Source organism: Apostichopus japonicus, chromosome 12 (genome assembly GCF_037975245.1).
Source record: "Apostichopus japonicus isolate 1M-3 chromosome 12, ASM3797524v1, whole genome shotgun sequence".
NCBI classification, from domain to species: Eukaryota; Metazoa; Echinodermata; class Holothuroidea; order Aspidochirotida; family Stichopodidae; genus Apostichopus; species Apostichopus japonicus.
In genome coordinates, this window is record NC_092572.1 from 13181347 (window position 1) to 13207911 (window position 26565).

The following is a 26565-nucleotide window of genomic DNA, read 5'->3' on the forward strand; positions in this document are numbered from 1 at the left end:
TCAATTTGTGCACGATTTGTACTTTTTGGCACTTTTCCTCAGTATGGAGAATGCAAACCTAAGCACTAGTTGGACTACGCAATGATACAATAGTTTCTATACTACGAGTCAAAAAGGAAGTGTGAGAGTACCAAAGGAAAAGATCCGAGTTTAGAGGTCAGTATAAACACACAAATATATGTGTACGGACTGGAATCATGCACTGAGAAGTATGTTTGTCACTTTAAAGGTAAGTTCAACCTTAACATACACATCGCAACACTCACTGACGTTCATACAAAACAACCAATGGGTCACAATAAAGATATATTGGCTACCAAAATATAGAGTGCGCTTTCAAAATAAGATATATCTTCTTCTATTTCAGGTACCAAACATAGTCAACACAAGTAAACCTTCTAACAAGTCTTCTTTCCTTGGAAACTGTTCCGTTCCCAAATCTTTCTCCTTACAAGTTCTGTAGACTGTGTTATTGTTCACGATGACTTCAAAGGCCGATTTGATATTCTACGGTGGGGATATAATCACCATGGACAAAGATGCAACTGGAGTGAAAGATGCCTCTTGTTCCGGTCCGACAGTAGAAGCAGTAGCAGTGGCTGATGGTAAAATCTTACAAGTAGGAATGCGAAAAGATATTTTCGAACTTGTCGGAGACGAAACTCAGGTTTTTTTTCTGAGCGGTCAAACCCTGATGCCGGGATTTATAGAGCCTCACCAGCATGCATGCATAACCGCTGAAAATCGGAGTCTATACAAGGATATCGGTGGAGTTAAACACAGGTAACACAATATAGAAACGTAAAGGTGTTATCAAACGTTAAAATCTTTCAGTAAATATAGTTTTCATCGAAATGATTAGTTGTTCAGTGACCACGTCTTATCAATATGCAACAAAATATGATAAAAATCTAGAATCTAACATGTGAGCAATTTAATCATTTTGCTGCTATCAGTACAAAAAATTTGAAGCAAATTATGGAAATGTGATAGTGTCGTTGAGATGTCACGATCTTTCTGTAAATTTTAAATTTTCAAATACACGATCAAATGATCAATTTGCAACAAAAGACAAAGTCCTTGAATATAATAAAATAAGAATTTACCATTTTGCTGCAAAGTAATAAAATTATTATATATGAAATGTCATCTATTTAACAATTTGCAGCATAATGATCACTAAATATATTGAACTGAAAATTATTCTTTGTAATGTAGAAATCTTTAATCCTCTGAGTAAAAAAAAATTGCCCCAAAAGTTGAAACCTAAAATTGTAGGCACTGAGAATTTAAAATGAATCCGAATGTTTTACTTTAAATAAAATTAAAGCAACAACAATAATTGCATATGTAAGTGAATCTATCGAAGGTAAGGTAGTATTTCAGAACCATTTTGATTGTTTTATCATAGTACATAACAGTCAATTTTATACATATGCAGGTTAAACTGTTAAAAACTTTCTGGCTAAGCAAGCGTGAATCTAAATGTAAGCGGAAAAGCGCAATTCCGTTGACGTGCGCACGCTTAGCGAAGTCTTTTCCATCATTTTCTCAACAATATATTCGATAATTTTTTCGACAACAATTAGGAGTTACGCAGAAGTGTCAAATACGATTAAGAAACGATTGAATGAAGTGAAGCCTGATGAATGGGCCCTCTTTGTCGGCTGGGACCCAGAACTTATTCCTGATTTGCCCGAATTAAGCGCAACTCATCTGGACGAAAATTACTCTTCAACGGTACCAATTGTTATAGTTGGTCAGAATTGGCACGTGTGTTGGGCAAATACTCCTGCGATGAACGCAGCCAAAGTAAGTTTTCACTACCTTAGTAGGTTGAGTAGCAGGTTTCTGATTTCCTTCAGGCTGATATCTTGTAATGTTTTCTTCATCTCATCTCATTTCATGTTTTGTTTCTTCTTAGCTTTATGTTACTTTTTAGCGTTCGCTTGCCTTTTGAAATCTAGATATTTTATTTGTTTCGTAGCTTCTCAGTCACCCTTCCGGGATTACTTTATGACCTGTTTTTTTACGGAAAGTTAAGGGTGGAGCGGAAGGGATGTTTTAGTGAACTCTTGTAGCGAGATTACCAATAGTTTGACAGATTTTGTTTAGTACCTTTTGAATGATTTCGAAAATACTAGTGTCTACGTTGTTGTTCAACAAGGATTGCCGATCGAAGTATCTCTGCCTTTGATCAAGGCAAATTAATCTCTTTTGTAGGAATCAATATTGAATTTATCTTTGTCTGAAATCTGTAAATTACGAAAAGTGTACGAAATAAAAAGGAAAATATTAGAACACTAAAGGTATTGTAACTTCCTTCGTTGTGGAGCTGAAAATTACGTGTCATCGCTAAATTGCACAGTAGACATTACACATGCACAAGCATTAAATTGGTAACATCAGATGGTAACGACAACTTCTATTCATGAAGTTGGGATAAGTTGGATACTCGCGATGATGTTCTAAATAGCAGCTAATTAGTCCAGTAAAGCGTTTCGTTTTCGTAAGGAAATGTAGTTTATGAAAATGGGTTTGTTATCAAAGTCTAATTTTAAGCCCGATATCAGGATCATTCCTCATATGATTTTGCGTTGACATCAACAGACAAGTTTCATGTATGTATCAAGTACAATTGTTCCGCAATGACCAAGTGTGGTATCATAGAAAGGAACCACAAACCCAAACCATCGTTTTCGGTCAGTGTGAGAGAATAATAGGATTAACCACTTCCCAAAAATGTAGTTAAGAAAACATTTTCACATATAGCACAGATTATATGTCCCTTTACACACAAAGGTTGGAGACTCCGAGAATGTGAGATCATAGAGCCGCATTTGCTTCATTTTTTGTATATGTTTTTCTTTCATTATTGCAATTATATTTTGATTTATGTAGTGGAGATGGACTTTGCAAATGCTAAATAGAACAAATAGCACCTCTTAGTATGACCTAAAGATGAAATTATAGTTTGGTGTCAATACTGTTCATATTTGACATTAAAATAATCAAATTAAAAAAGTAATTAAAAAAAAAATCTTTCAAATCCTATAGTGGCATTAAGGCAACATGTTTTTGCAAAGTAACAGCTTCCAGAGATAACAGGACATCTCCCAAGATTTTTCTTAGCTGCTTGATTGGAGCTGTTCTTTACGAATATATCTCTGTCAAAAAAAGTAAATATGCAAGTTTGAGTTTGTGTCCTTTCGCACATTCAACTCTTTATGCTATTCAACTGAGTATATTATTTAACGTATGTTAAAGAATTTGCAGATATAAAAACGTGTGAGAAAAAATGCCTTTGTGGTTAATTTGTGATTGTATTGTTGCTCATTTCAGATTGATACGAATACCCCAAACTCAGTTGGAGGTAAGATCGTTAGGGATGAAGCATCGAAAGCTACTGGTCAGTTTCTCGAGTTTCCAGGGATGCGTTTATTGTTTAACGCGTACCCCAAACCAAGTCCTGAACATTTGTTGAAATCTTTTAAAGACCAATGGCGGTTTTACTCTTCTGTAGGATTTACAACAATGACGGAACTGGCTTTCATGCCAAACAACCTTCTGCGGATGATTCTGGTCTTCCTCGCCTGTGAATCTGAATGTCCTATTCGCCTTGGTAAATAATATTTAAATCCCAATTTATTTATAGTTATCACTTTATAATGTTTCATTTATGCACCTTTTTGGCATCATATATGATGCTCATCTACATACAGATTAAAGTTTACAGTTAATATACAAAATAATTGAATTTCTAGTGCATTGTTAACCACTGAAATGATTATCTCCCCTTCTAAAGCGCTCTATACCCTAGAGCATGCGTCAATATCTCATGATCTGAGGAGTTCACTACCGTCTCAGGATGAGTTTTGTCCAGATCGTCTCAATAACCTTCCATCATGTCACGGAAAGGAACTATTGACACCCTCAACCCTGGCGCGAGATAAGAGCTGGATCAAGGATCGCTTGTGGATTGCTGGAATTAAAATGATGGCGGATGGTTCTCCTCATTGTGGTTCTGCAGCGGTGATGGAACCTTACTTGGAGAATTATCTCACCAAGATTCTTGGTTTTCCAAAGGCTCCTAACTATGGCAAGCTGAATATGGAATCAGATGCTCTTGTCGATGCCATGAAGTTTTATGATAAACAAGGAATACAGGTAGCGATTCACAGCCACGGTGAGAGGGCATCGGAACAAGTCCTTAAGGCTTACGAACAGGTAAAACTAAAACCATAGCCATAAGAGTTGACATGTTGTTCGTCTTTTGGAAGTATGAGAAAATATTGATAAGCGTTGCAACAATATCTTAAGCTGCTTAAATGTAAGTGCACATATTAAATATGTAGTCTACTTAATATTTATACCTGTCAGCGTCAACAGGTTCCGGTCTTCAAATATTAACTATTGGACCAATATGACAACATTAACAAGAATGTAATTAACGTTACAACGTTTTTTGAAAGCACAACTGAATTTCAATGGCATGCCAATTTCCCGGATTTCAGCATATGTGGTACAGTTGTCTTTCATATTGTTTCAGCCTTACTCTTCCATTAGTTAAGTCTTCCTCTCTTGACGAAATTTTTTAAAGAAAGATTATTATATTAGTTGGATCTTCTACTATGTTTGAAAAGATTTACTGCATTTAGAAATGCTCCTATTGTAGGTTCTAAAACCTTTTCGTGAATTAGAAACGTTTTTTTTAATGAAAATAATGAATACCAATTGTAGTCCCATTGTATGAATATGTTAACTGATATTGATTGGTCCTTCATTTGTTTTAGGCTATCGGTAGCGATGGTAAAAATGACAACAGACATCGTATGGAACACTGTGGGCTCACCACTGTAGAACAACTCAATCGTGCCGCAAAGTCTAATATAACGATATCATTTTTCATTGACCATCTCCGATTTTATGCTGAAAGTTATAAAACTAAGATATTCGGCGAAAGAGTGAACCGATGGACTCCTCTCTCTGAGGCAACTAAGGCTGGCATAAAATGGACAATTCATCAGGTAAGGCAAGCCAAAGAACGGTTTTTTTGTTATCCAAATTGTGGCCGCATTATCCTGATTGCAATAATTCCATTAACTTAAAAGTGTATCTTTTTTCCCAGATTTAACACGTTTTGATACCTATCCACAGGACCATCCTGCTTTTCCAGGGGAAGCGAGTCCATTTTCTAACATGAAGACGGCTATAACTCGTTGTTCAAGAGATGACCCGACCACATCATACGGTCCAGAATATCGCGTCTCCATCCATGAAGCTTTGAAGGCCTACACCATCAATGCTGCTTGGCAGTTACATAGAGACCACGACCTAGGGTCGATAACACCAGGGAAGAAAGCTGACTTAGTGGTGCTATCCAAGAACCCGTACGATGTGGATCCGTTTGATTTAGAGAGTATTCAGGTAGTAGAAACATACCTTGATGGACGAAGCAATGGTTTGGCTTTTGCCAAGTCCGTTCCAGGAAACAATTTCAGCTTATTGGAAAGAAAGACTGAGTAAAAACTGACTTTTTGTGTGTGTTGAATAAAAGCAAAAAGTAAGATGGACAGGTGGATATATGTAATAATGATTTTAAGTTTTTATTCAAAGCATGTGACATAATGATTGAACAAGAAGACATTTTCTTAGTATTTAAGAATTATCTTAGGTCTTAATTACGAACGGTGCTCTGATGCAGCGATGAGGTGCAGTAACCTGTTAAATTCCCTCTGGCAGCTAGTAATACAGTTCAGAGAAGCTGAATGTATTATTGGTTAAAATAGTTTGGAACTACAAAAGTAACCAGTTGGGTTACTAAAAATAAATATAGAACATGGGGGAAATAATCGAGATAAAAAAATAACCCAAAACAAACACAAAACTTTTGCCCTATTTGAGCAGCAAATCTTCTGACAGTGACTATGAATGTCAATATCGTTAGTACTAGCAGCAATAACTTTTGTTATAAGAATGAAGGAAACAGGTACATACTGACGGCACAACATGGGGTAGGCTACTGTGCACCACATTTTCTTCATATTGAACAACATGCGTGAATTCCGGGGTGGGTGGCGTTTACAACCACACCTTCCCATTCACTAAACATAGTGGAAACTTTAATTACTCCAGTGGAACTGCGCACAACCACAATGATACATGGTGGGCATAGGCCTATGTGTATCTGGTTACAGCTGAATATTTATGATACAGTACTGAGACGAGAGGGGGGGGGGGGTGGGGTGGGGATTTCGCACAGCCTTGCAATTTCGCACAGCCTTGCAATTTGTGACTCGTGGTCATAACATGTAGTGTATACGTTTATGGCTTTGTTTATGTTTTTTCGGCTAAGTTCATATGTAGTAGCCTATACGGTCTATCCAAGGACGTATAACATCGTCATGATTAGAAGGTTACTGTCTCGATGTAACGGAACTGCAGCTGAGAGTCATTAGGATCAGTTTCGTAGGCCTAGTTTAGTTTTCGTGTCCAGGCTCTGTCTTGAGTGACTTTTCGTAATAAAAGTATTCTTTTTATGGGGAAACGATATATCAGTTGGCGGTTTGAATTTCTCTAACTAACGTCATTAGGGATATTACTATCAACCATTTCCAAAGCTGTCTTGATAGTTTTCTCTCGTTGCATTTCTGTATACATGTGTTGCCAAATAACGTGTACAAATACATACGAAAGAGGACGTATTTTGGTAGGGTTGATACAACAGTGATATAGGTTAAGGTCATTCACTGCTGTTTGACGTGAAAGTAAGCTTGTTATGATTAATGTAAGGAATGACATATGTATCAAAAATGTCCAAAACAATAAAGGCATGTCTACAATAATATAGGCATGTCCAAAATCGAAACTCTCACATTGTTTGGACATGCTCATATTATTTTTGGACATAGGCCTAAGTAAATTAGTTCCGCAATGTTTATATAAATTTGGACATGCTATATATATATATATATATATATATACTCTATATACTCTCACTCCTGTGGCTCTGGATGCTACATTGGTGCCGAACTCAGCTGATGCTGTAACTAATGTTTCTATGACATCTTCGTAATTTTCCAGAAAGGCTCTAAAATAAACTAAGTGCGATAAATCTCAAGTTTCGCTCGTCGCGACAAACAGACAAAGCTGCAGGTCTACCAATGTGAAAAATAGCAGTTACTTTTCATAGAACTGACCTTATAATATTCGATGGTATGAATCTTGAGATCCGAAGCCCTAACCAAATAGAGCAACGACACTATTCTTTTCCAAATGTGTGTGTGTGTGTGTGTTGGAGGGGGGGGGGGGGGGAGGGCATTTGATAGTGTGTCCTCCACCCATCGTGAAATGTGTCCCCTCAAGCTCCCCCCCCCCCCCCGATAAAGATACATGGAGGAAGCGATTGCAAAGTATACTTATATATTGTGAGGAAATTTGTACATGCATATGGCATATACGTAGTGCCGATGTATAGTTTACCCAAAAGCATTTCCTTCTTGCATGGATGAGTGCACACCGGAAATTACACTGGTAGTCACACGAGTTGTATATACTATATAAAATTATTATGACTATAATGAGTATACTGTGGTGCGACCAGCCTAGCACAAGGTAAGCATATTCTTATCATAAACTATAGTGGTAAATTCCGTTCGTGTACGTATCTGAATCTGTATTGCTTTTCACGTAAAACGATGTAGGTTAAAGTGTGTAGAGCTAGTTCCAATGCAGCAGTGTAGGCCAAACGGTGTAGGTAGGCTATAACGCTACAATATCACTGTCGTTGGCCTAATTCATGCAGCACGTTCTACAATTGGCAAAATACAGGCTATACATGTTTAAGAGGAAAACAGGTACTGCAATAACGGCTTGGAAGATTTATTTTCAATTCGCTGCCAGTGGAAACATTCAGTTGTATATATATATATATATATATATATATATATATATATATATATATATATATAGTCACTAGTACATATCACTAGTAGAAAATTGAGTTTGATTAGTGAAAGTGTCATTTTCGTTTTCACCACATATGCTCACTCAACAGGTGTTGAGTTATTGATTAAACAAAACCTTAATAAAGTATATTAACATATTATAAAATCGGTAACCTGGTTGAGAGTTGTGTATTGTCTGAAATATTTGCACAATACAGTAGCTAGTATATAACATACGTGAACGACCGTTGTAACTGGAAATATCTGAAATCACTGTATGTTGCATTAGTACAAGCGTGGTTGCAAGTAGCTCCGTGGTCTAAACAGTAGTCATTAACGATGGCTTTCAGGTAGGCCTACATTATGATTATCCTTTAAGATGAACTTGAATGTATTACTAAATATCATAGTTAATGGCGTAAAAGCTTCTTGTAGATGAATGTAGCTAATCTGTCGTAACCACATAATAATAATAATGCATTAATTACTAATTAATGCAGGAGAAGTCAAAATTATGATAATCTTTCCCTTGTTTTTACCTTTATTATGTGATTAGAAATAGTGAATAAATTTGGAAAGGGTCAACTAAATTTGATACCATCTAGGTTGCAGTTTAACGTTGTTAATCATTCGGTCAATACCCATAAGCTAAGGAAGGTGGGCGAAGATCCATGTGAACAGTGTACTACGTGCAAGCCTAACGTATTAACTGCATCGTACAGGGACGGTGCTAGGAATGTAAACAAGGATAGGGCCTGACCTTTGGATAACTAAAGTCAACTTTCATGTTGAGGGATCGGAGATCCTCAGAGAAATTTAGGTTTGACATGAAATGGTACATTTCAAGACATATTTAGGCTGCAAATAAGGTCCATAATTAGGTCAACACACACGATAGAGGTTTTCTTTTCTGGGGGTGTGTATTTCCATGTTGAACATCCGGGTATGACTAACATCATTCATACATGTAACTGACAGTACGCCGCAAGCATCCGGTATGATTAGTCTCAACAATACCATCCGATCAGCAGAAATGAAAGTGGTTGTAGGCTATATCCTGCCTGGCTCATAGCATTAGTCACGATACAGAACCAACTATAATAATACGACGGTTAATATGAGGCGGTTAACATGAGTACCTAGTTAGGCGTACCTATACAGTGTTTGAAAAACACATGTTCGATTAAAAAAGTTACAATCACTTTGCATGCCTTCATAGAATACGTGTTAATTTCCATGGGCGCAATCACTTCTTATTGTTATGGTGGTGGTGATGTGGGTGTGCGTGTGTGTGTGTGTGGGGGGGGGGGGTTGTCCAGGTGAGGGGTTGTCTAAAGTAAGGTTTCCCCATCCCCTTTGTGAAATTTTGGTAGAATGGAGGTTGCTTAGAAGCAAACTGGTGCCACATTTGAATCAATGTTGCAGAATTTAAGACTGTTTAGGTTGTGCAGCATATACATGTTAAATGTTTCTGTCTTGTAAGGTACGAATTTTTTAATATATATACTGTCTGCCAGTGAGGTGGGGAAGGGGTGCTATACCCCTGAGTTTTACCCGGGGTAGGGCAGAAGGATGCGTGGTTAACACTAGGTAATTCACTGCTACAACTGAATATAATGCTATCAATTCATGGCAATTGAGTCACTTGCCACTGTCTAGTGATTTTTGGGGGATTTTTTTTTATTATGAAGACAGGAAACTTTTGTTCCATTTGAGTTTACATATAATAATGAGTTCAATTACCTCGTTCACAAGATCCGTCGGAAATTATTTGTAAAGTGAAAGCAGCCAATATAATATATTCTTTCGACGTAATAATACTGTCGTGTCCTACTCCGGACAAAACAAGTATAAATGACTGTAACAAGTTAGTTAAAAGTTCCGAATCATGTTTATTAAGATGGCGTATCACTTGCTCTGTATTGCCAATCTACAGCTCTTTTAAAACACATAATTATTAACTATAATACATAACAGATACTCTTTGGGGTCATTCGATAATCTTTGTTGAGTCTTACGACTCAAATTATGCGAACGTAACAAATTTTGCTATGTGTTGACGGTTAAGTAAGACTCACGAAGGCTGTGTTCGGATTTATAGAAGGGAATACCTATGACGAGTTAACCAACATGGTAACAATTTATCAAATAATTGTTTTGCACATTTGGTACCATAACGGTTTTACGAGAAACAATCCCCGAAAATTGGTACAAAATTAAGGGAATTCTAGCTTTCATAATTTGGACACTTCTCGTCGAACGTAAAACGTCAAACGTAAAAAGACGCCTATATGAACATCCTATACATATTTGTACTTCAACCTTGTCCGAAAGTTATTTATTTTTACACTAGCCATTTTGAGCCTGGTCTGTCGTGTTTTCTTTCTTCAACTGAGACGAAACCATTTTGTTGGAACACTGGAATACTCTCAGAAAGGACCAACAACTGAAAATAAACTACACGTGTTATAACGCCGGCTAAAGAAAAACTAAGTCCATTGATACAAGCGCATAGTCTACATAGTTCGCTTCGTGAAGATAAAAAATGTGTAAGTATAGCTGTGCTGACATTATCACGTGACTGTTATATCAACTTGTCATATATTACTTTGGAAGTATGTTAAATAGATTGAGGTACCTCGTTGTAGTTTCTTAAGACTGACCCACATGTTAGTATTTCTTCTAGAATACATACCGACATACCGACATTCTAACCCAATATTACAGATCTTACGATAGGACTATATGTGCAATCCACTTCAACAAAGAAAAACAAACTAGTTACTGCAGATCTAATAATAACTTGATGTTCAAAGCTTTACAAATCTCTCAAAAGGTTTTTTATTAACATCCGCAATGTACTTGACATAATATACTGTGCAAAATGCTTATCAGAGCGAGAGTTATGAAGTTTCATAAACATTTCAGAGATCACAGAACAAAAACGAACTGAACTTTGAATTTAATGATTGTACAATGAAGCAGGGTCATTCCATATCAAATCACCAAATTTTGGGGTATGTTGTAGTTCGACATCTTTGAAAAATTCCCAAACTTTTTGTATGATTAGACCATCATGAAATAAGCATATTCTGAAAATTTCAGTTGCATTGCTTTACAATTGGTCGATTTATCACACTTTGAAATTCCGCAATTTGTCGCCACCATGGCATTTTGACATTTTCTTGACTTTTGAGGTCTCATTTCTCAGCAATTAAACATTCTACTACCTTTTTATTACAGATGCATATAGAGTCTATCCCATAAAAAAAATAGGCTACAAAAATATTGTCTTGTGGAGTTAGGTCAACTTAAAAGTGTCAAAATATTCGATTTATTAAAAATATTTATAATAAAAATATTTATAATTATTCACTAAAAATAGTACCATTTTTAGTGATAAATTTCTCCTAAACCATTGCTTCAGGGTACTTGATTCTTTCAAAGGTTATTATGTTTAGTACAAACATTACAAAATAATGATTACAATGCTTTCCTATAATATGTTTGCAAGTTGTGCAACTCTAAAGTTGCTATTTCATGCTGCGATTCAGCATGAGGTAGGGGTATTGATGCCAATTTTTTGCCAAAGTAACCATGTTAGAGCTGCCAGGGTTTTATACTTTAATTATTAGTATAAAGTTCTTACACCTAAACAAATTTCAGGGTTCTAGCTGTTCTCAATATTAATTTATGAAGTTGTTAAGTTGCTCCGATGTACAAAAGAGGTCGTCTTTGACGGCCAATAACTCAAAACGTGTCAAATTGAAAAAAATCTGATAAATTTTTCTGGAAGAGATATAGTACCACCCTGTTTGTACAAAAAATTTCAGGAGGATGTTTTGCCTTATTTTGAAATGAAAAATCCTCAAAGTTTGGGAATTTTACAAAAAACGTTTTTGCCTGTTTTGATGTTCCATGTGTTTTGAGCCTGGGTATTGTACTGTACTTCAAGGATATTCAATTCAATACCGTGCAGTTTTTAATTTCATATTAAAAAAATACTATTTGCAATGTACTTGTCTGCTCCTGGTTGAATTCATTTAATTAGAAGACTTATAAAATGAATTTCAACAGTACATACATATGTATGTACAGTGTGTACAGTACATACACTGTACTGGGTGTATATGTACGGAGTGCCATGAGTGCCAGAAGACTATGTTTAAACCTAACACTAATATACACACTGTACCTATACAAATGGTTAAATGAGAAGACTTTACTATAAAATGAATTTCAACTAGTACATGCATCTATGTACAGTGTGTACAGTACATACACTGTACTGGGTGTATATGTACAGTGTTTATATTAGTGTTAGGTTTAAACATAATATTCTGGCACTCATGGCACTCAGTGTAATTAAAGAATAAAACCCTGGCAGCTCTAACATGGTTACTTTGGTAAAAAATTGGCATCAATACCCCTACCTCATGCTGAATCGCAGCATGAATATAGCAACTTTAGAGTTGCACAACTTGCAAACGTATTATAGGAAAGCATTGTAATCATTATTTTGTAATGTTTGTACTAAACATAATAACCTCTGAAAGAATCAAGTACCCTGAAGCAATGGTTTAGGAGAAATTTATCACTAAAAATGGCACATTTTTTAGTGAAAAGTACAAAAATCGAATATTTTGACACTTTTAAGTTGACCTAACTCAACAAGACAATATTTTTGTAGCCTAATTTTTTATTTTCCTGTTCTATGGGATTGAAAGAATCAAGTACCCTGAAGCAATGGTTTAGGAGAAATTCATCACTAAAAATGGCACATTTTTTAGTAAAAAAGTACAAAAATCGAATGTTTTGACACTTTTAGGTTGACCTAACTCCACAAGACAATATTTTTGTAGCCTAATTTTTTATTTTCATGTTCTATGGGATAGACTCAATAGGCATATGCAATAGAAAGGTAGTAGAATGTTTAATTGCTGAGAAATGAGACCTCAAAAGTCAGGAAATAGCCAAAATGCCATGGTGGCATCAAATTGCGGAATTTCAAAGTGTGATTAATTGGCCAATTGTAAATCAATGCAACTGAAATTTTCAGAATATGGTTATTTCATGGTGGTCCAATCATACAAACAGTTTGGGAATTTTTGGAGAGGGTGCAGCAACAGCCATCCGTGATTTGACACGGAATGACCCACCAGTAAGAAGTTAATTAGTCGTTACCAGCTTTAACGACCTTATAAATTTTAATGGTTTTCCACTCTGCCTCTACTAAAGTACTGTTACAGACAACTTTCAATATCATTTTCTATGTTTTAAGGCATATACATGGCTAAACTGGTGATAACATCCATGGTCGATATTGGCAAGTCTCGATGTAGAGTCCTGGCTATATCTTGGGTAACGTTTCTTATAGAAAATGAACCCGAGAAAAGCCATTGACATTATATAATAAGTGGTACTGCTTGACGGATGGAATATTTTAGTCTTTATATGTAAAAGTCCAAGATACATTTTGCCAGTAATGATGCTATACCCATTCCGGTATTTAAAACGTTCAGTTTTCCAATATGTCAACATTCCTGGAATGCCCTGGAATGCCGAATTAAGGCTAATTGACAATAACGTCGGTTCCTCTGTACAGGTCTAAAACTGAATGTATATGGTTTATTTGACTACCAACAGCCACATACTAGAGTGTGAACAGAATGTGGTCAAAGAGAGCTGGTCCAAGTTGAAGATTTAATCTACTGAAAAAATACTAAATCGCAGGGAAGCTCATGAGGTAACTCTTACATGTTATAATCCTTAGAACACGTTTGTTCCAAAACAAAGTAAGTGGCGGCTTGGTTGTCTGAAACAGATGACGTTTCATTTTCCTGAAATATGGATGAAAAATAAATTAACATCAATTTATTGAAGGGTATCAAACTGAAGAACTTGACGAAATACAAAGTATGAAAACTAACGACGATAAGTATATCTGCATGGAATGGTAATGTCTACATCTGATCTGTGATATCTCTCATTTTATCATCTGAGTGAAATTGTATTCGATTTTTTTATTGAAAACTCAGCTATCTCCATGTTATATACCAACTAAGTTGAAAGTTGAAATTAAATATAGTTGATATAAACAACTAAAAGCATATGATGGTTGGGATGCTCGAACTTACTTTAAATAATATACAAATATGTTATATTTCCTTTACAGTTCAATAATGCCATTGGGAGGTTTCGAAAATTTTAACTGTAGCTTTAAAGTTACATGTTATTCTAAAGATGTCAGCAAAAAATTAATTACCCTTTCCTAAAAAAAGAAATCATACTTTCGTTCTACTCGTATCATATTAATTACCGCGTAGCAATTCATTTTTTGACTTTAATACAATATTATACAGTGTAAGAAAGCTAACAAAAAGTTTGTGTTGATATCTGTGCAAGAATTGCGTAGATAATTCAAAGAAATAATTTTTGCAGCACACTTTACAATAAGAAACCATACTTTCGTTCTACTTTTATTCTATGTATTACCGTGTAGTCATTCCTTTGTAAATTTGATTTAATTTTACATTTAGTGAAAGAAAAGCTAAACAAAACAATATGTGTTGATATTGGCATGATATCTGTGCAAGAAATGAGTGGATACTCCAAAAGAATAATTTTTGTCAGCACACCTGTTGCAGATATTTGAAAACACCATTGATGTGACTCTGTATCTGCTTGAAGGTTGGTCTTTGACTTTGCCGACGATTCCAACATGACTTCATCACGTTATACCTGCAACAAAATAATGAGAAAAGTATGATTTGGGTTAATCGTTGAATCACATGAAATTCTTTTAACCCCTCCTGAATGTCTCTCCATCTGATCATTGAGTGGAAAGCTTTGAAGATGTCTTATAATAGTATATAAAGTGTTACAACAACAACAGTCGACTTTAGCTGGACCTGAGATGTCCATCGCTGTATCGTGTATACACTTTGCTGTGGGTATTGACCGCAGCTGTATGTACTGACTGTACACTAGTGTCTAATTACCGACGGTAATAAGCTGTGTGTGTATTTTCTGGGATCGATGGTGGTGTCTAACACTTCTGTTACAACTTTTTTTGCGCGAGTCTTCACACCCTTTAATAGAAGCTTTTGTTGGCCTTAAGCTGATTTAGCTGCCAAATTGCTAGACTCGTTGTGGTCATAATCATAGTCACGTAGCATGCATATCATGAATATATTGATACATATTGAATATGAATTGATACTATTTTGTAGATGCATCTGGCAACAGAATTTCATACATTTATAAACATATACTATTTCTACATGAGGGTTGCACTTTGATTAAAACATAAATAGACATTCCTAATGTCTCATCGTGCTAGAAGAAAATCCACAAGAAGATGATACTAGCCTAGGTAAAGCTTTTCAAGAACAGCTACCCACATAACATTGCAGACCACGTCTGTGATCCTAGAAGATCCCGTAATGACTCATGTCTAGAGAGTAATATAGTACTTCGATATGCATTCAACTATCAACTCTTACACATCTTTAAATGATTGCAAGTAGCCAAACCAATACACAATATTATAGCTCACTACTGTTCAATGACCAATCCTATTGGACTTTCTAAATTTGCCAAACCGATGCTGGCGATAGAGTATCAAAGCCTGGTAATCACAAATTTTAGTCTAAATGGAAACTTGCTTCAAATACTATCGGGTCGAAATAAGTATTTTAAATGAGAAGTGAACAGTTGGATTCGATAGATTGCTGACATATTATCACACCCATTATGAAACGTTAAGACACATAATGGTGTTACACAATACAAACTAGCCATTTGTAAGCTTATACGTTAGATTTACTATCTGTGCTATAACCTCATTTTGTAGAATGTCTATATGTACTGAGCATACCGTCTTTTAGCATACGATGGTGCTGGTAACATGTCTACATGTTGATTACATTTACAGAGTATGACATATCGTGTAACATCAGTGTGATGTATACTTTTATTTTTTACATTATCAAGTTCATACCAGCATATTTATACTGTCGTGTAAAGTCGGGTATGGGTGGAATGCATTGTGTACAATACACTGAATGGATAGAGTTACTCTGGGGACAGTCCATTTCCATTGTTTCAATCGTTACTTTAAAATGCGATACAGAAAGCAATGCCAGAACAAAGGCAACAATGTTTTAACAATTTGTAACTCATGGGCTTCATGTGACTTGAGTACAACATAATGTAACCATAACTTGATATAAATTTTATCATTGATCTTCAGTCATTGGACAGGTTTCTGTGACACGGGAGAAAAGATTTATACGTTAACGATAATAAGCGAGTGGTACACATTTGTTCATACACAGTGAATATGTTAATGTCATCTTACATGATTTCGGGACAATACAATGGTCGAGGTAAACTGAATCCATCTTTCATCCGCTGCTCGATTTCAGAGTTGGCCATTGGTAGATCACCTGTCAATAATAACCATATACGGAGATGGGGGTGTATTTGGTGAGAGTTGGGGGTTGGTTCTAACAGAACGAATTCAAAGTTAAGACGAATGGTGCAATCTGAGACAGTTTTGGACTATACGTTAGGTAAATGATTTAACACAAGTTTGTACTGATAAATACTCTTCCATTTTGCTATAAGACGAAACCACACCTGGGATCCGCACCTGATGTGTTCTGGGAAAAGTGATCTAATTCTTTTAAGACTGAATGTAAGAACTAACCCGCCTCTCCCAACTAAGTGTTAGCTTCCAATTAAACGTATTTACCCGAATGCCGTTGGCGGTAGAGTTTCTGTTTCTTTTCATTTTCGCACGCCATTGCAATGTACCTGCAATGTACAAGTAATGGTTCGTTCTAAGACAGTACGTGGACGACTTACCAAGAGAAAAGAGTTCCCAGAAAAGTACTGCAAGTCCCCAAATATCGCTTTTCTTTGTGTAACGCCTTTTAAACACGGTTTCTGGAGCCATCCATGCAACTGACTGACGTTCCTGGAACGGAAGCATAATTACGATTTAATCTAAGACTTCTTCAACTTATGTAATTTAGATATAGTTTTCTTCAGACATGATGTGGCTTGGCTCTTGTCATTCATTTTTCAATCTATGGTAATTTGAGTAGTGATATGATCGAGTGGATAAAAGCGGTGGCATTAGAAGGAATGGAAATTAGCATCCTGGAGGTGGTTTGTTCGAATCATGGCCGGCCAAAGTTTCTCGTTCAGAACAAATACACACATTTCTTATTTAAAGTGCTAAAATAGAATAAGCTAAAGTTGGATTAGCCAACTAGGCCAGTAGTCAGATTGCTGAGCAATACTTTTAGAAGCATAATTGTTGTGTCCTGGCACTAGTGGTTTTTTTTTATGAAAATGATGGGTCTTCCAGGGGAGTGGGAAAGGCAATACTAAATTACTTCTTAAAAAGAAAACAGAAATTGATATTGAAACAGATATAATTTCGTATCCCAAATGTGTCTATGTGAAATAATGTCACTTATGAAATACCATTCATATGTTATCAGGTTGCTTTAAGCACACTATTTGCAGCATTTCATCATACCATTTTCATATGTCCTAAAGCTTTGGCCGCTGCGGTCTCAGTAGGACAGATGTCATAAAGCTTGCACTCTGTCATTCTTGTAAGAAGAACTTTCTTTAAACGAAGCAGTGGATGGCTGAACTAAAAAAAGAAGAAGAAGAAAGCACGGACAACAGTATTACAATGAAAGTAATAACATATGCCAATCTTGCACATGTACAATTCAAAAAGTATGGTAGGACTCCCATGGGGTTGTCATAAACTTTTATACTCTCTCATTATGCTAAGAAGAATGTTCTATTAAACAAAGGATTTGGCGGCTGAAGTCAGAAAACATGAATACCATGATGATGAAAGGAGTAAGCCATACATCACGTTCGTTTATAATTCCAACACTACATGGATATTAACTGTAATTTGCTTAATAAGCTTCGACACTTTTCGATCATATACTGTAGACTAGCTGGCATTTTATTAAACGTAGACGTTCCGTTGTATTGTCAGGTTGTACAGTTGTACATGAATTGTATACTTACTTCAAACGCTTGAATTAAAACAATTATAAATGTTCATTGTAACATGGATTGTAACACGGATTTCGATCATTTTATCTGATCTGTAATTTACCGGAGTCGTTTTTGTTGTACAGTTTGACACTTATTGTGTTAAATTACTAGAAAAGCTTTAAGTGAAATAGTCCTAATCGTAAAACGTATATCTGGTAGTTTCCGCATGTATGATTATATATTGTATACTGTTAACAAATGAAGGAAAGACAGAAGAAAAACAAATGGCATTCTTGTCAAAGTTACATCAGTATCTACAGTTTCAAAGTATTTGTTACACATTGTAAGCTACGCAGATGCTATAATAGATGAAATGAAAGAAAACGAACAGGAAAGGGGAATAAAGAATGATGATAATAATTCAAGCAATAGTCAGCAAAAATGAATACCTTTTGACTTGAGATGTATTCCATGCCTTTGGTAATACTTGATGCAAAATATATTATGTTCCTCATTTGAAGTTTGATATTTTCTTGGAGTCCATCGCCTCCTGACATAACACGTGACTCTCTGGCTTCCTCACACTGTGACATAATAAAATCTCTCAAAGATCCGTGCTCTAGGTACTCGTAGCATATAGAGTAAGGTACTACGGATAATTGACAAAGAAGAAAAAAGATTTTTACAATGACAGAGAGAGAGAGAAGTGTGCGAGGTGGAGTGAGAGTGACAGTGTCAGTGAGAGTGGAAGAGATTGTGGGAGTGGGAGTGAGTTAAAGATAGAGTCAGCGTCACAGCTGGAGTTAGAGTTGGAGTTAGAGTTGGAGTTGGAGGGGGGGGGGGGGCGCAAGCGGGAGCGGGAGCAAGAGAGAAGGTCCGAAACTCAGCAAACTTGAAGAATAAAATCCGGCCAGGAATAGATAGGAAGCATAGGATTAACTTCCCTCCGATTAAACTCACCCCCTTACCTTAAATGTATTTTCCTATGACAAAAAATGTGAAAGTCATATTACGAAAAAAAAAAGTTCACACAGGTAGTTGAAACCCAATCTCGATATCTTGCCAATAACTTCAGATATGGTTGATAAAAACAAATATCGTTGATTTGCTACTAAACTTTGATTAATTATCTTATCGCTGTTCCTATATTACTTGTATGGTAATGTAATGAAATAATTATTTGCACCCTATACCAGCCTTGAAATGACGTTTAAAATAAAAATTAATAAAACAATAAGAAAGGTCGAATCACTCACTTTGGTCCGCAGAGATGTACACTATACGCACGAGGTTCACATGGTCTTTCAATAATCTTAAACTTCTTGCAAGCTTTTGAAACCCTTTCGCTTCGTCAACAGTGGCCGAATCTAAGAATGAAAAAGTCCAAGATCATTTAAAACTACATAATGCATTGGTGTCTTTTCGTTTCAGACAGCGTACGTCTGTATATATACATATATATAAATAAATATATATATCTATATCTATGTATATATAAATAAATATATATATATATGTTTATATATATATAAATATATATAACTATATTTATATAAATACATATATATATATAATATATATATATATATATATATATATATATATATATATATATATATATATAGTTCAATTATAGTCATGAGGCAAAGCTTACGATCATTAACATATTATCAGTGACAGTCGGCAATATGCTACATGTAATTTTTCTATGCTACATGTAATGCTCTATGCTCTACATGCTCTATGCTACATGTAATTTTTCTAAATTGAAAAGGTACCTCTATATATATTAGGTAAAGACTTTTATAATATTTATATACCTGACAGAAGTTTTGCAAAACACTTCTTGTTTCCCACATGGTCATTTGTGTATTGACCACTCCAGTAGTTAAACAAAGTAGTAGTTTTCAAACAAACTAATAAAGATGGCGCACTGCGATCATTTGTGCCTGCAATAAAAAAAAGAAGGAAACATCAGTATGAACCAGAAGGAACAATAAAGTTATTTCACACAAAGACGGATATGACTACCCAATTATCAAAGAAAGATATCTCAATTTGCATATCTATATATACATTGAAATGGAATTCAACAATGTTTAATTTAAATAAAAATGAGCACACAAGGAAAACCAAATCATAATAAAATTAATTTTTATATCTTGAATTCCCAATTTTCAATTGTTTTCATAGGCAAACAAATTTGAGAATAAATTAAAACTGAAAGTATTTAAGTTTCCTAATTCCTTTTGTTTCAAACGTGTTAAGGTTCACACAATTGTTTATGCCAATATAATTTGCGTGAACTTATCTCCTTAATTTGACAATAATATAAGTGTAAATATGAAGCTTATTTTACAAACCACTGCAACCACACGTATTTTAATTTTTGCATCTTTGTGAAAGTTTCATTGCCTATTTGTCCAAAGAAACTATTTTTATAATACATAGCGTTTTTTTCCAGACACGCCTGGGACTCTCTTCAGTGCTAAAAGTTTAAGTTGAAGTAAAAAAAAAACATTGTACACAGAAGAAGAGAAACAACGTTAGAGAACCGTTATTCCTAAAAATTCCAAATCCCCATGTCCTTATTCAGTCCCATGCCGTTGATATTTAGTTTAAGTATCCATTGGTTTTCTGCCTGTCTTATATTGGATGAGGAGTTATATGAGCTAAGAAGAAGACAGCTTATTTTTTTTTATGTAGAATCTGACCTTTTACGCTAACATGCTTGGTTACATGGTATTGAATGGTTTTGTCATTTTTTGGTCTTTGAAGCATAGTCAAAAATTGGAACATCATCTGGTAAAAATATTTTCTATTCTCATATATTTAACAGCATAGAATATACATTATTGTTAAAATAATATCTACTTTTTTGGATGAATGGATGAATGGATGGACGGATGAATTGATGAACAGATGGATGAATGAATGGATGAACGGATGAACATATGAATGAATGGATGGATGGATATATGGATGGATGGATGGAGTGAGGGATAGAAGGATAGATGGAAGGATGGATGGATTGATAGAATGTTGGTTTGATGGATGGATGGATGGTTTGGTGGATGGATAGATGGATGGATAAACGTATGTATGGATGAATGGATGAATCGATGGATGGAAGGATTGGATGATTCATACGTGAGACATGTCTCGGTACTCCTTCTGTAAGATACGAAGAGTCTTCTTTCTCATCTTTGATATCATCATAGACAGGTGCAACAGCTCTAGTGTCCACAGACTCATTCACAGCTGGAGGTAAGCTTCGTGTTCACAATTCGGATGATTAAGAACATATCAATAATGATCATTCATTTTTTTTATTGCATTTCTATTGAAATGGACACATCAATAGCTTATAAATGTTCTTTTTAACGGTTGTATACACCTTGGCATAATGTTAGAACTAATGTGCGTAGTAGCATAATTAATGCAAAACGATATGACAATAGTACCGTTTCAATATCTATCCCGCTTTTCGAAATATCCAGCTTTAACATTTGATTGATCTATTGAATGCTACTTTTTTGGCTTAGTCAACGGTGACGTCGGCACCTCAGGCTAATTGCTTAGTCCATTGTATTATAATTGTGTTAATTTCATATGAACAACAATACGTTTGAATAACATTCAACACCAGATCCTTTCTTAACGAAGTGAATGAAGCGAGTTAATGGTCTCTGTTAATATTGTGAATAACCAGTCATTATAAATAGCCATGTCATACTAAATATGGCCAAGTCAAACAGCCTCAGATGTCTGAAGGGTAATTCCTCAAAAATAAAAGAAGCATAAAATAGGCTGGACTAAAATTCTTTAACTCGTGTTTTTATAGTCTTCAAACATGTCAACATTAATATTGTGTTACGTTATTAATTGATACACCTTGACTTGTAACGTATGAAAAGAGAGCCTTGTTGACTAAGCTGACAGTATGAAACATGCAAAATTCGTCCGACAGCCTTCCTGTTTTAGGGGACATATCAGTACTGATTTGTACTGTATGGACCTAGGGCAGTTGCACGATTTTGACACTTTCATAAAGGTTACTGAGTGGTTTCAGTTTTTAACAAAACTCCGTAATCGACCTTTTAAAGTATTCTGGGACAAGGGAATTGAAACTAGTTGCACTGTCACAGAACGAAAATGGCCAAAAAAAGGAGAGGAAAATATATGAAAAAAAAAACGAAAAAAAAAGGAAGAAAGGCATATTTCTATCTATCAAGTTATTCAAATGATTTTAGAATATCGTGTATGCGTTTTGTTCAATGAATATGGGTGTAGAAGAAAATTCAGGGGAACGTCTAAATAAAAAAAAAACAGAAAGAAACACATACCATACATGAAGCCGTTTATTTCGTTGTCCTGCCAATAAAGCACGCGTAACACAATTATAAGAATTAATGGATGACGTTAAGCGGAATTTAATTTTGATGTATTATAGTCGAAGGAAAAATAAAACTACAGGATGATAGTAATGTTCGTAGCTATTCCTGTCTTCAAAATAATCACCTTTAGCCTATGATACGCTTACTATTTTTGGGAGGCTCCTTTTGTTTTAAGACTTAATTGGTGATGACGTCTGCTCCTCAGTACAATGTTAATCCGCTGGTTTTTAAATTCTAATAAGTAACTCAACGAAAACATGCTCTATTAAAATCATAGAAACAAGAGACAATCCTTGGATGACATTTAATAAAATTTCACCTTGAATAATTTCTAACTTATCATAAACATGTCATCTGAGGATATGAAACTCATAATACTTTACCATTGACTTTTGTGTTGCATCCGAAGACCTGATGGTAAGGTTTGTGTATAAGACTACAAGGTCCAGACACTCTAAATGATGAATCTCAACTGTTTTAAAGTGTAACTATTCCAAATATTAATTTTGATATATGATACATCCTGAATAATGCAGAGGATTTAAAGGGTCTGCAGCACATCAAAATTACTTTTATGCTCAACCTCATCCTTTATAACACCTGTTCTGTTAAATATCGTATATTTACTGCATCTAAATAATACATTTCCTTCATGCTCAGATGAATGACACTGTAACAGTTTGCTAAAGAAAAAAGTATACCAGTGGCATATAACCTACAAATATTATAGTGTAAAAGATATATATATATATACACTTATATGTATTATATATATGATAGGATATGATATGGTGTATGATGTAAATATATATACTTACTTTTGTTTTGGTAGTATAAAGCGAAAGTCGTTGCAATAGAGACACAAAATAAGACAGGTACGATAAGAAATAGAACAGTTAATCGCGTTGTGTTTCCTTTTTTCGCATCTGAAATGAAAGCGAAACAAATGATTCAAAGCAAAAAGGTTTGAAGTCTTTTCTCCAATATTATTATTTTCACGGGCATGACTCCTAAACATCTAATGGTCTGACACAAACTCTATTTTTCTTTCACTTTCAGTACCAAGAGACGCTTTCATTGGGTTAATAAAGATTCCTCCCTTAAACGTGTAATTTTTCAAAAGCATTCATACTATAGTATTATGAATTATGACATATGTAGTTGACTTGAATGTATTACTTTAGTTTGCCATTAAAACAAATATATTTTTGTGATGATGCTTTCTTACCCTTCTGAGCAATAATCATAATGTGGATCCAATATTGTTTATGATGGCAGAGGCAACCCACGCACTTACGCATTCTAAATACGGTTTTCTGAATGAATAGGGGCCTACTTGATATTGCTCATCAACAAAACTCACACAAATGACATCCACCTCGAAGAGATACATAGTATGTAAGTGCGCTTATAGTCAATAGTGTAACACGCTTTAATATGCTCTTGTGTTATAACACAATCCACATTGTGTAAATATGAGAGTGCTCAATTACACTTTTTGTGTTAAAACATGAAGCGTTACATAGAGCGGCTGGTCCCGTAAGCCTCTACCTAGACCGCGGAAGACAAAAAAAAATTGACAAAAAAAGAAGAAAAGAAACCCCGCTGAACAGCGGGAGCACAGTCGCAAGCCTAATAGTAGTAGTTGCTACTACTATGCTACGCCTAGCTAGTCGCGCTTTCATGGGCGACTGTGGCATGACGATGGCCATTAAAATGCTCGGTAGTGCACCTATTTAGCTTTAATTTATGGGCTCTCTCCTCCAATAAAAGCCATCACGCACTTCACCTAGCCAGAAAAAAAAACAGTTGTTGAGACTAACGTCATTGATGGGTCAACTAAATTGATGATTTAACAAAGTGAACGGTTACTGCTATATCACACGCGCCTATACACGCATATTATAATGCATATATAAACCGTAAATGTTTTTGGCTTGGGTGTTAATGTATGTATGTATTTCAGATCCTCTTACAAGCATCAACTCGCGAAGAAGACTTAATGGAGTGATAGTGTGACATTTCAGAGGCAGAATTATAAGAATCAATCCGGGAGAGTAAACAAACCAAAGTAACATTGATTTCAACCCGAAACCTCCCCATCTGTGATTCTGTACCAGAAATTGCATGACTTTACTACACTCCAGTCAACCAAAGAACAATTTGTAAATACTATTGTGAGCTAATTTATCAACAAAAGGGGCATGTCATGGTTTAAATATGAAAATGGTGCTTTTTATTAGAAATTTTATAAACCAATATATGAAAAGGAGCATATTTGTAGTTTTTCGAAAACCTGTTGGAGTGTCATTTCCCATGTTTTCCTGGCTCTAACGATCCCTGTGGTATGTAGTAATGTAAGAATTTAGAACTCTCGAGACGATATAGTTCTGTAACCTTTCTTACTTTAAATACTAAATTTCATGTAACAGACTTTATGTGAGAAAGATAACTTACTTTGCTCTTTAGAATACGACGGCGAAATTGAAATATTTGCAACTCCATACGTATAAGGACCGTCAACAAGACACGAAATATTCACATTTTCTTCATTGACAGTGAAAGCTTCATTAGAAGTGACATTTTCTTCGCTTTTCCCGCTATGTTGAAACAAATGTACGTCTTGTACATTGCCATTCATTAGCCAAGTGACATTGAACGGTTGGATAGCTCCGAGAATCACGCAAGTTAGGTTCACCGTTGATTCTTCTCTCTTATCATATTGATCCTCATCGCGTTTTATTGTAATTGTCGGTATACCTGTTAAGAAATCATTGAAGAAAAGTATTCAGTTCTCTCCTATAATTTACCAACCGTTTAGGATATTGAAGAAAATGTCAATTTTTATAATTGAAGTTAAAATAATAACGGTGGTCCTTAAACAGTGGACTGAGCTGATAACCCACGGAGGGGAAGATGGGGATAAGTGAGTATTCATGAACGATTAATGGCTATTTTAAACACCGTTTGCTGTTTCAGAGAAGGATTGAGGTATACAGAGCTAAGTCCCATAGAGGTAACCATAGGAAATAATGGTGCTACTATAGCAATGATGATCCAATTAAATGAAACACATTTTAATGAATAATAACACTATATACAACAAACTTACTCTGTATCTTGATTTTAAACCTTGCTACCTCCTTCGTTCCATTCCAACATGTGTATTCTGTACATTTCACATTGATTGGAATATTAGGAAACCCGAGTGAGAAATTGACAGGACTACAGTTATTTAGTTCAGTCTTAACATCTACCCCAGATGTCTTCGCTTCACCTCGGTATATATAGTTTTCCCTTTTCAGTCCACAACTCCAGGTCAAGTTAGGTTTGTTCTTTGCAATTGGGCAAATCAGGCACACGTCTTGTTTTGGCTCTGTCAGTTTTATGATTGCTTCTCCAACAGTTTTGCAGACTCCATTGCAAGTTATAATTCCTAGAACTAACAACGCTGCATTTGGAGCAGAAAACAAAACAAACAACAGTATTAGTATTAGGTAGGACACTGATGGTAAGATTGACTAAATAAGTTTAACGACGAAACTACTTTGAAATGGCATAGCCTTTTTACTAACAGAACAAAAACATAGCATAACATCACGATGATTGCTTCCAGTCGAACTTGTTAACGCAACTCTTTGTTCTTAACATCACGTAACATACTACAAACTGAGGAATATCACAAAAACGATGAACTATTAAATTTTTTATTTTGTTACCGTAGCTCATTTCTGTTCATAAGCGGCCATCTATAGCATGATGCAGCAAAGCATTTACTTGAAAAATTTACGTATTGTTTGTTCGTAGCCAATGGAAATTAAAATAAAGGTTTAATACTATATTTAAGTTAATTACCATCTTCAAATTAATCAGAGTTAAAGATAAGTAGTTAATAAAGTTCATCAACGATCTTACCTTGTAATACGATAGCCATTTTAATGACACAACAAATAATACAACTTTATAGAGTACTTAATCCACTCACAGATTAACACGTTCTGATGAATGCTTCAAATTCGGACACGCAAAGTGAAACCATTTGTTCTGAACTACTTGTGGGTACTGGTGAGCAGTGATGTGTGGATGTATCTCACTAACACATCCCTGCTAAAACAAAACTATGTAAGGGCGGACCGAGGAGTTAAAACATCGTAAACTGGGAGAAGGCTACGACTCTGGTGATG

At 35.2% G+C, this 26565-nt stretch overlaps 3 protein-coding genes across 26 annotated transcripts in view; 2 read left to right on the forward strand and 1 right to left on the reverse strand.

The window, feature by feature from the left end:
* The window catches only part of LOC139977055 (uncharacterized), a 40053-nt gene extending 31592 nt beyond the window's left edge, over positions 1–8461 (forward strand). For 3 of the 5 annotated variants that reach the window (XM_071986053.1, XM_071986052.1, XM_071986056.1), the window contains 6 exons: positions 368–783; positions 1590–1812; positions 3343–3622; positions 3806–4227; positions 4794–5027; positions 5158–8461. In XM_071986053.1, the coding sequence (XP_071842154.1) occupies positions 482–783; positions 1590–1812; positions 3343–3622; positions 3806–4227; positions 4794–5027; positions 5158–5526 (1830 nt within the window). In that variant the 5' untranslated portion in view covers positions 368–481 and the 3' untranslated portion in view covers positions 5527–8461. Of the gene's footprint in view, positions 1–42; positions 230–367; positions 784–1589; positions 1813–3342; positions 3623–3805; positions 4228–4793; positions 5028–5157 lie in introns of all 5 variants that reach the window. The other 2 variants (XM_071986055.1, XM_071986054.1) reach the window with 2 other exon arrangements.
* LOC139977050 (uncharacterized) overlaps positions 7477–26565 on the forward strand; it is a 51854-nt gene continuing 32765 nt past the window's right edge. For 3 of the 20 annotated variants that reach the window (XM_071986019.1, XM_071986022.1, XM_071986023.1), the window contains exons 1-2: positions 10357–10495; positions 13593–13692. Coding sequence is in view for 2 of the 20 variants with exons in the window: in XM_071986017.1 (XP_071842118.1) it covers positions 7571–7614 (44 nt within the window). In the remaining 18 variants the exon portion in view is untranslated. Of the gene's footprint in view, positions 7615–8174; positions 8297–10299; positions 10496–13592; positions 13742–26565 lie in introns of those variants that run through there. The other 17 variants (XM_071986031.1, XM_071986032.1, XM_071986036.1 and 14 more) reach the window with 13 other exon arrangements.
* On the reverse strand, positions 9819–26543 carry LOC139977273 (uncharacterized). Its single transcript, XM_071986559.1, has 15 exons — positions 26297–26543; positions 25494–25832; positions 24839–25141; positions 23200–23307; positions 22331–22358; positions 21135–21256; positions 19805–19933; positions 19241–19351; positions 18434–18633; positions 17500–17619; positions 16818–16929; positions 16309–16396; positions 14585–14687; positions 13704–13786; positions 9819–10392 (listed from the first exon to the last, which is right to left on the reverse strand). Exons 1-15 carry the CDS (start codon positions 26313–26315, stop codon positions 10296–10298), a joined length of 1962 nt encoding a protein of 653 aa, XP_071842660.1. The 5' UTR covers positions 26316–26543; the 3' UTR covers positions 9819–10295.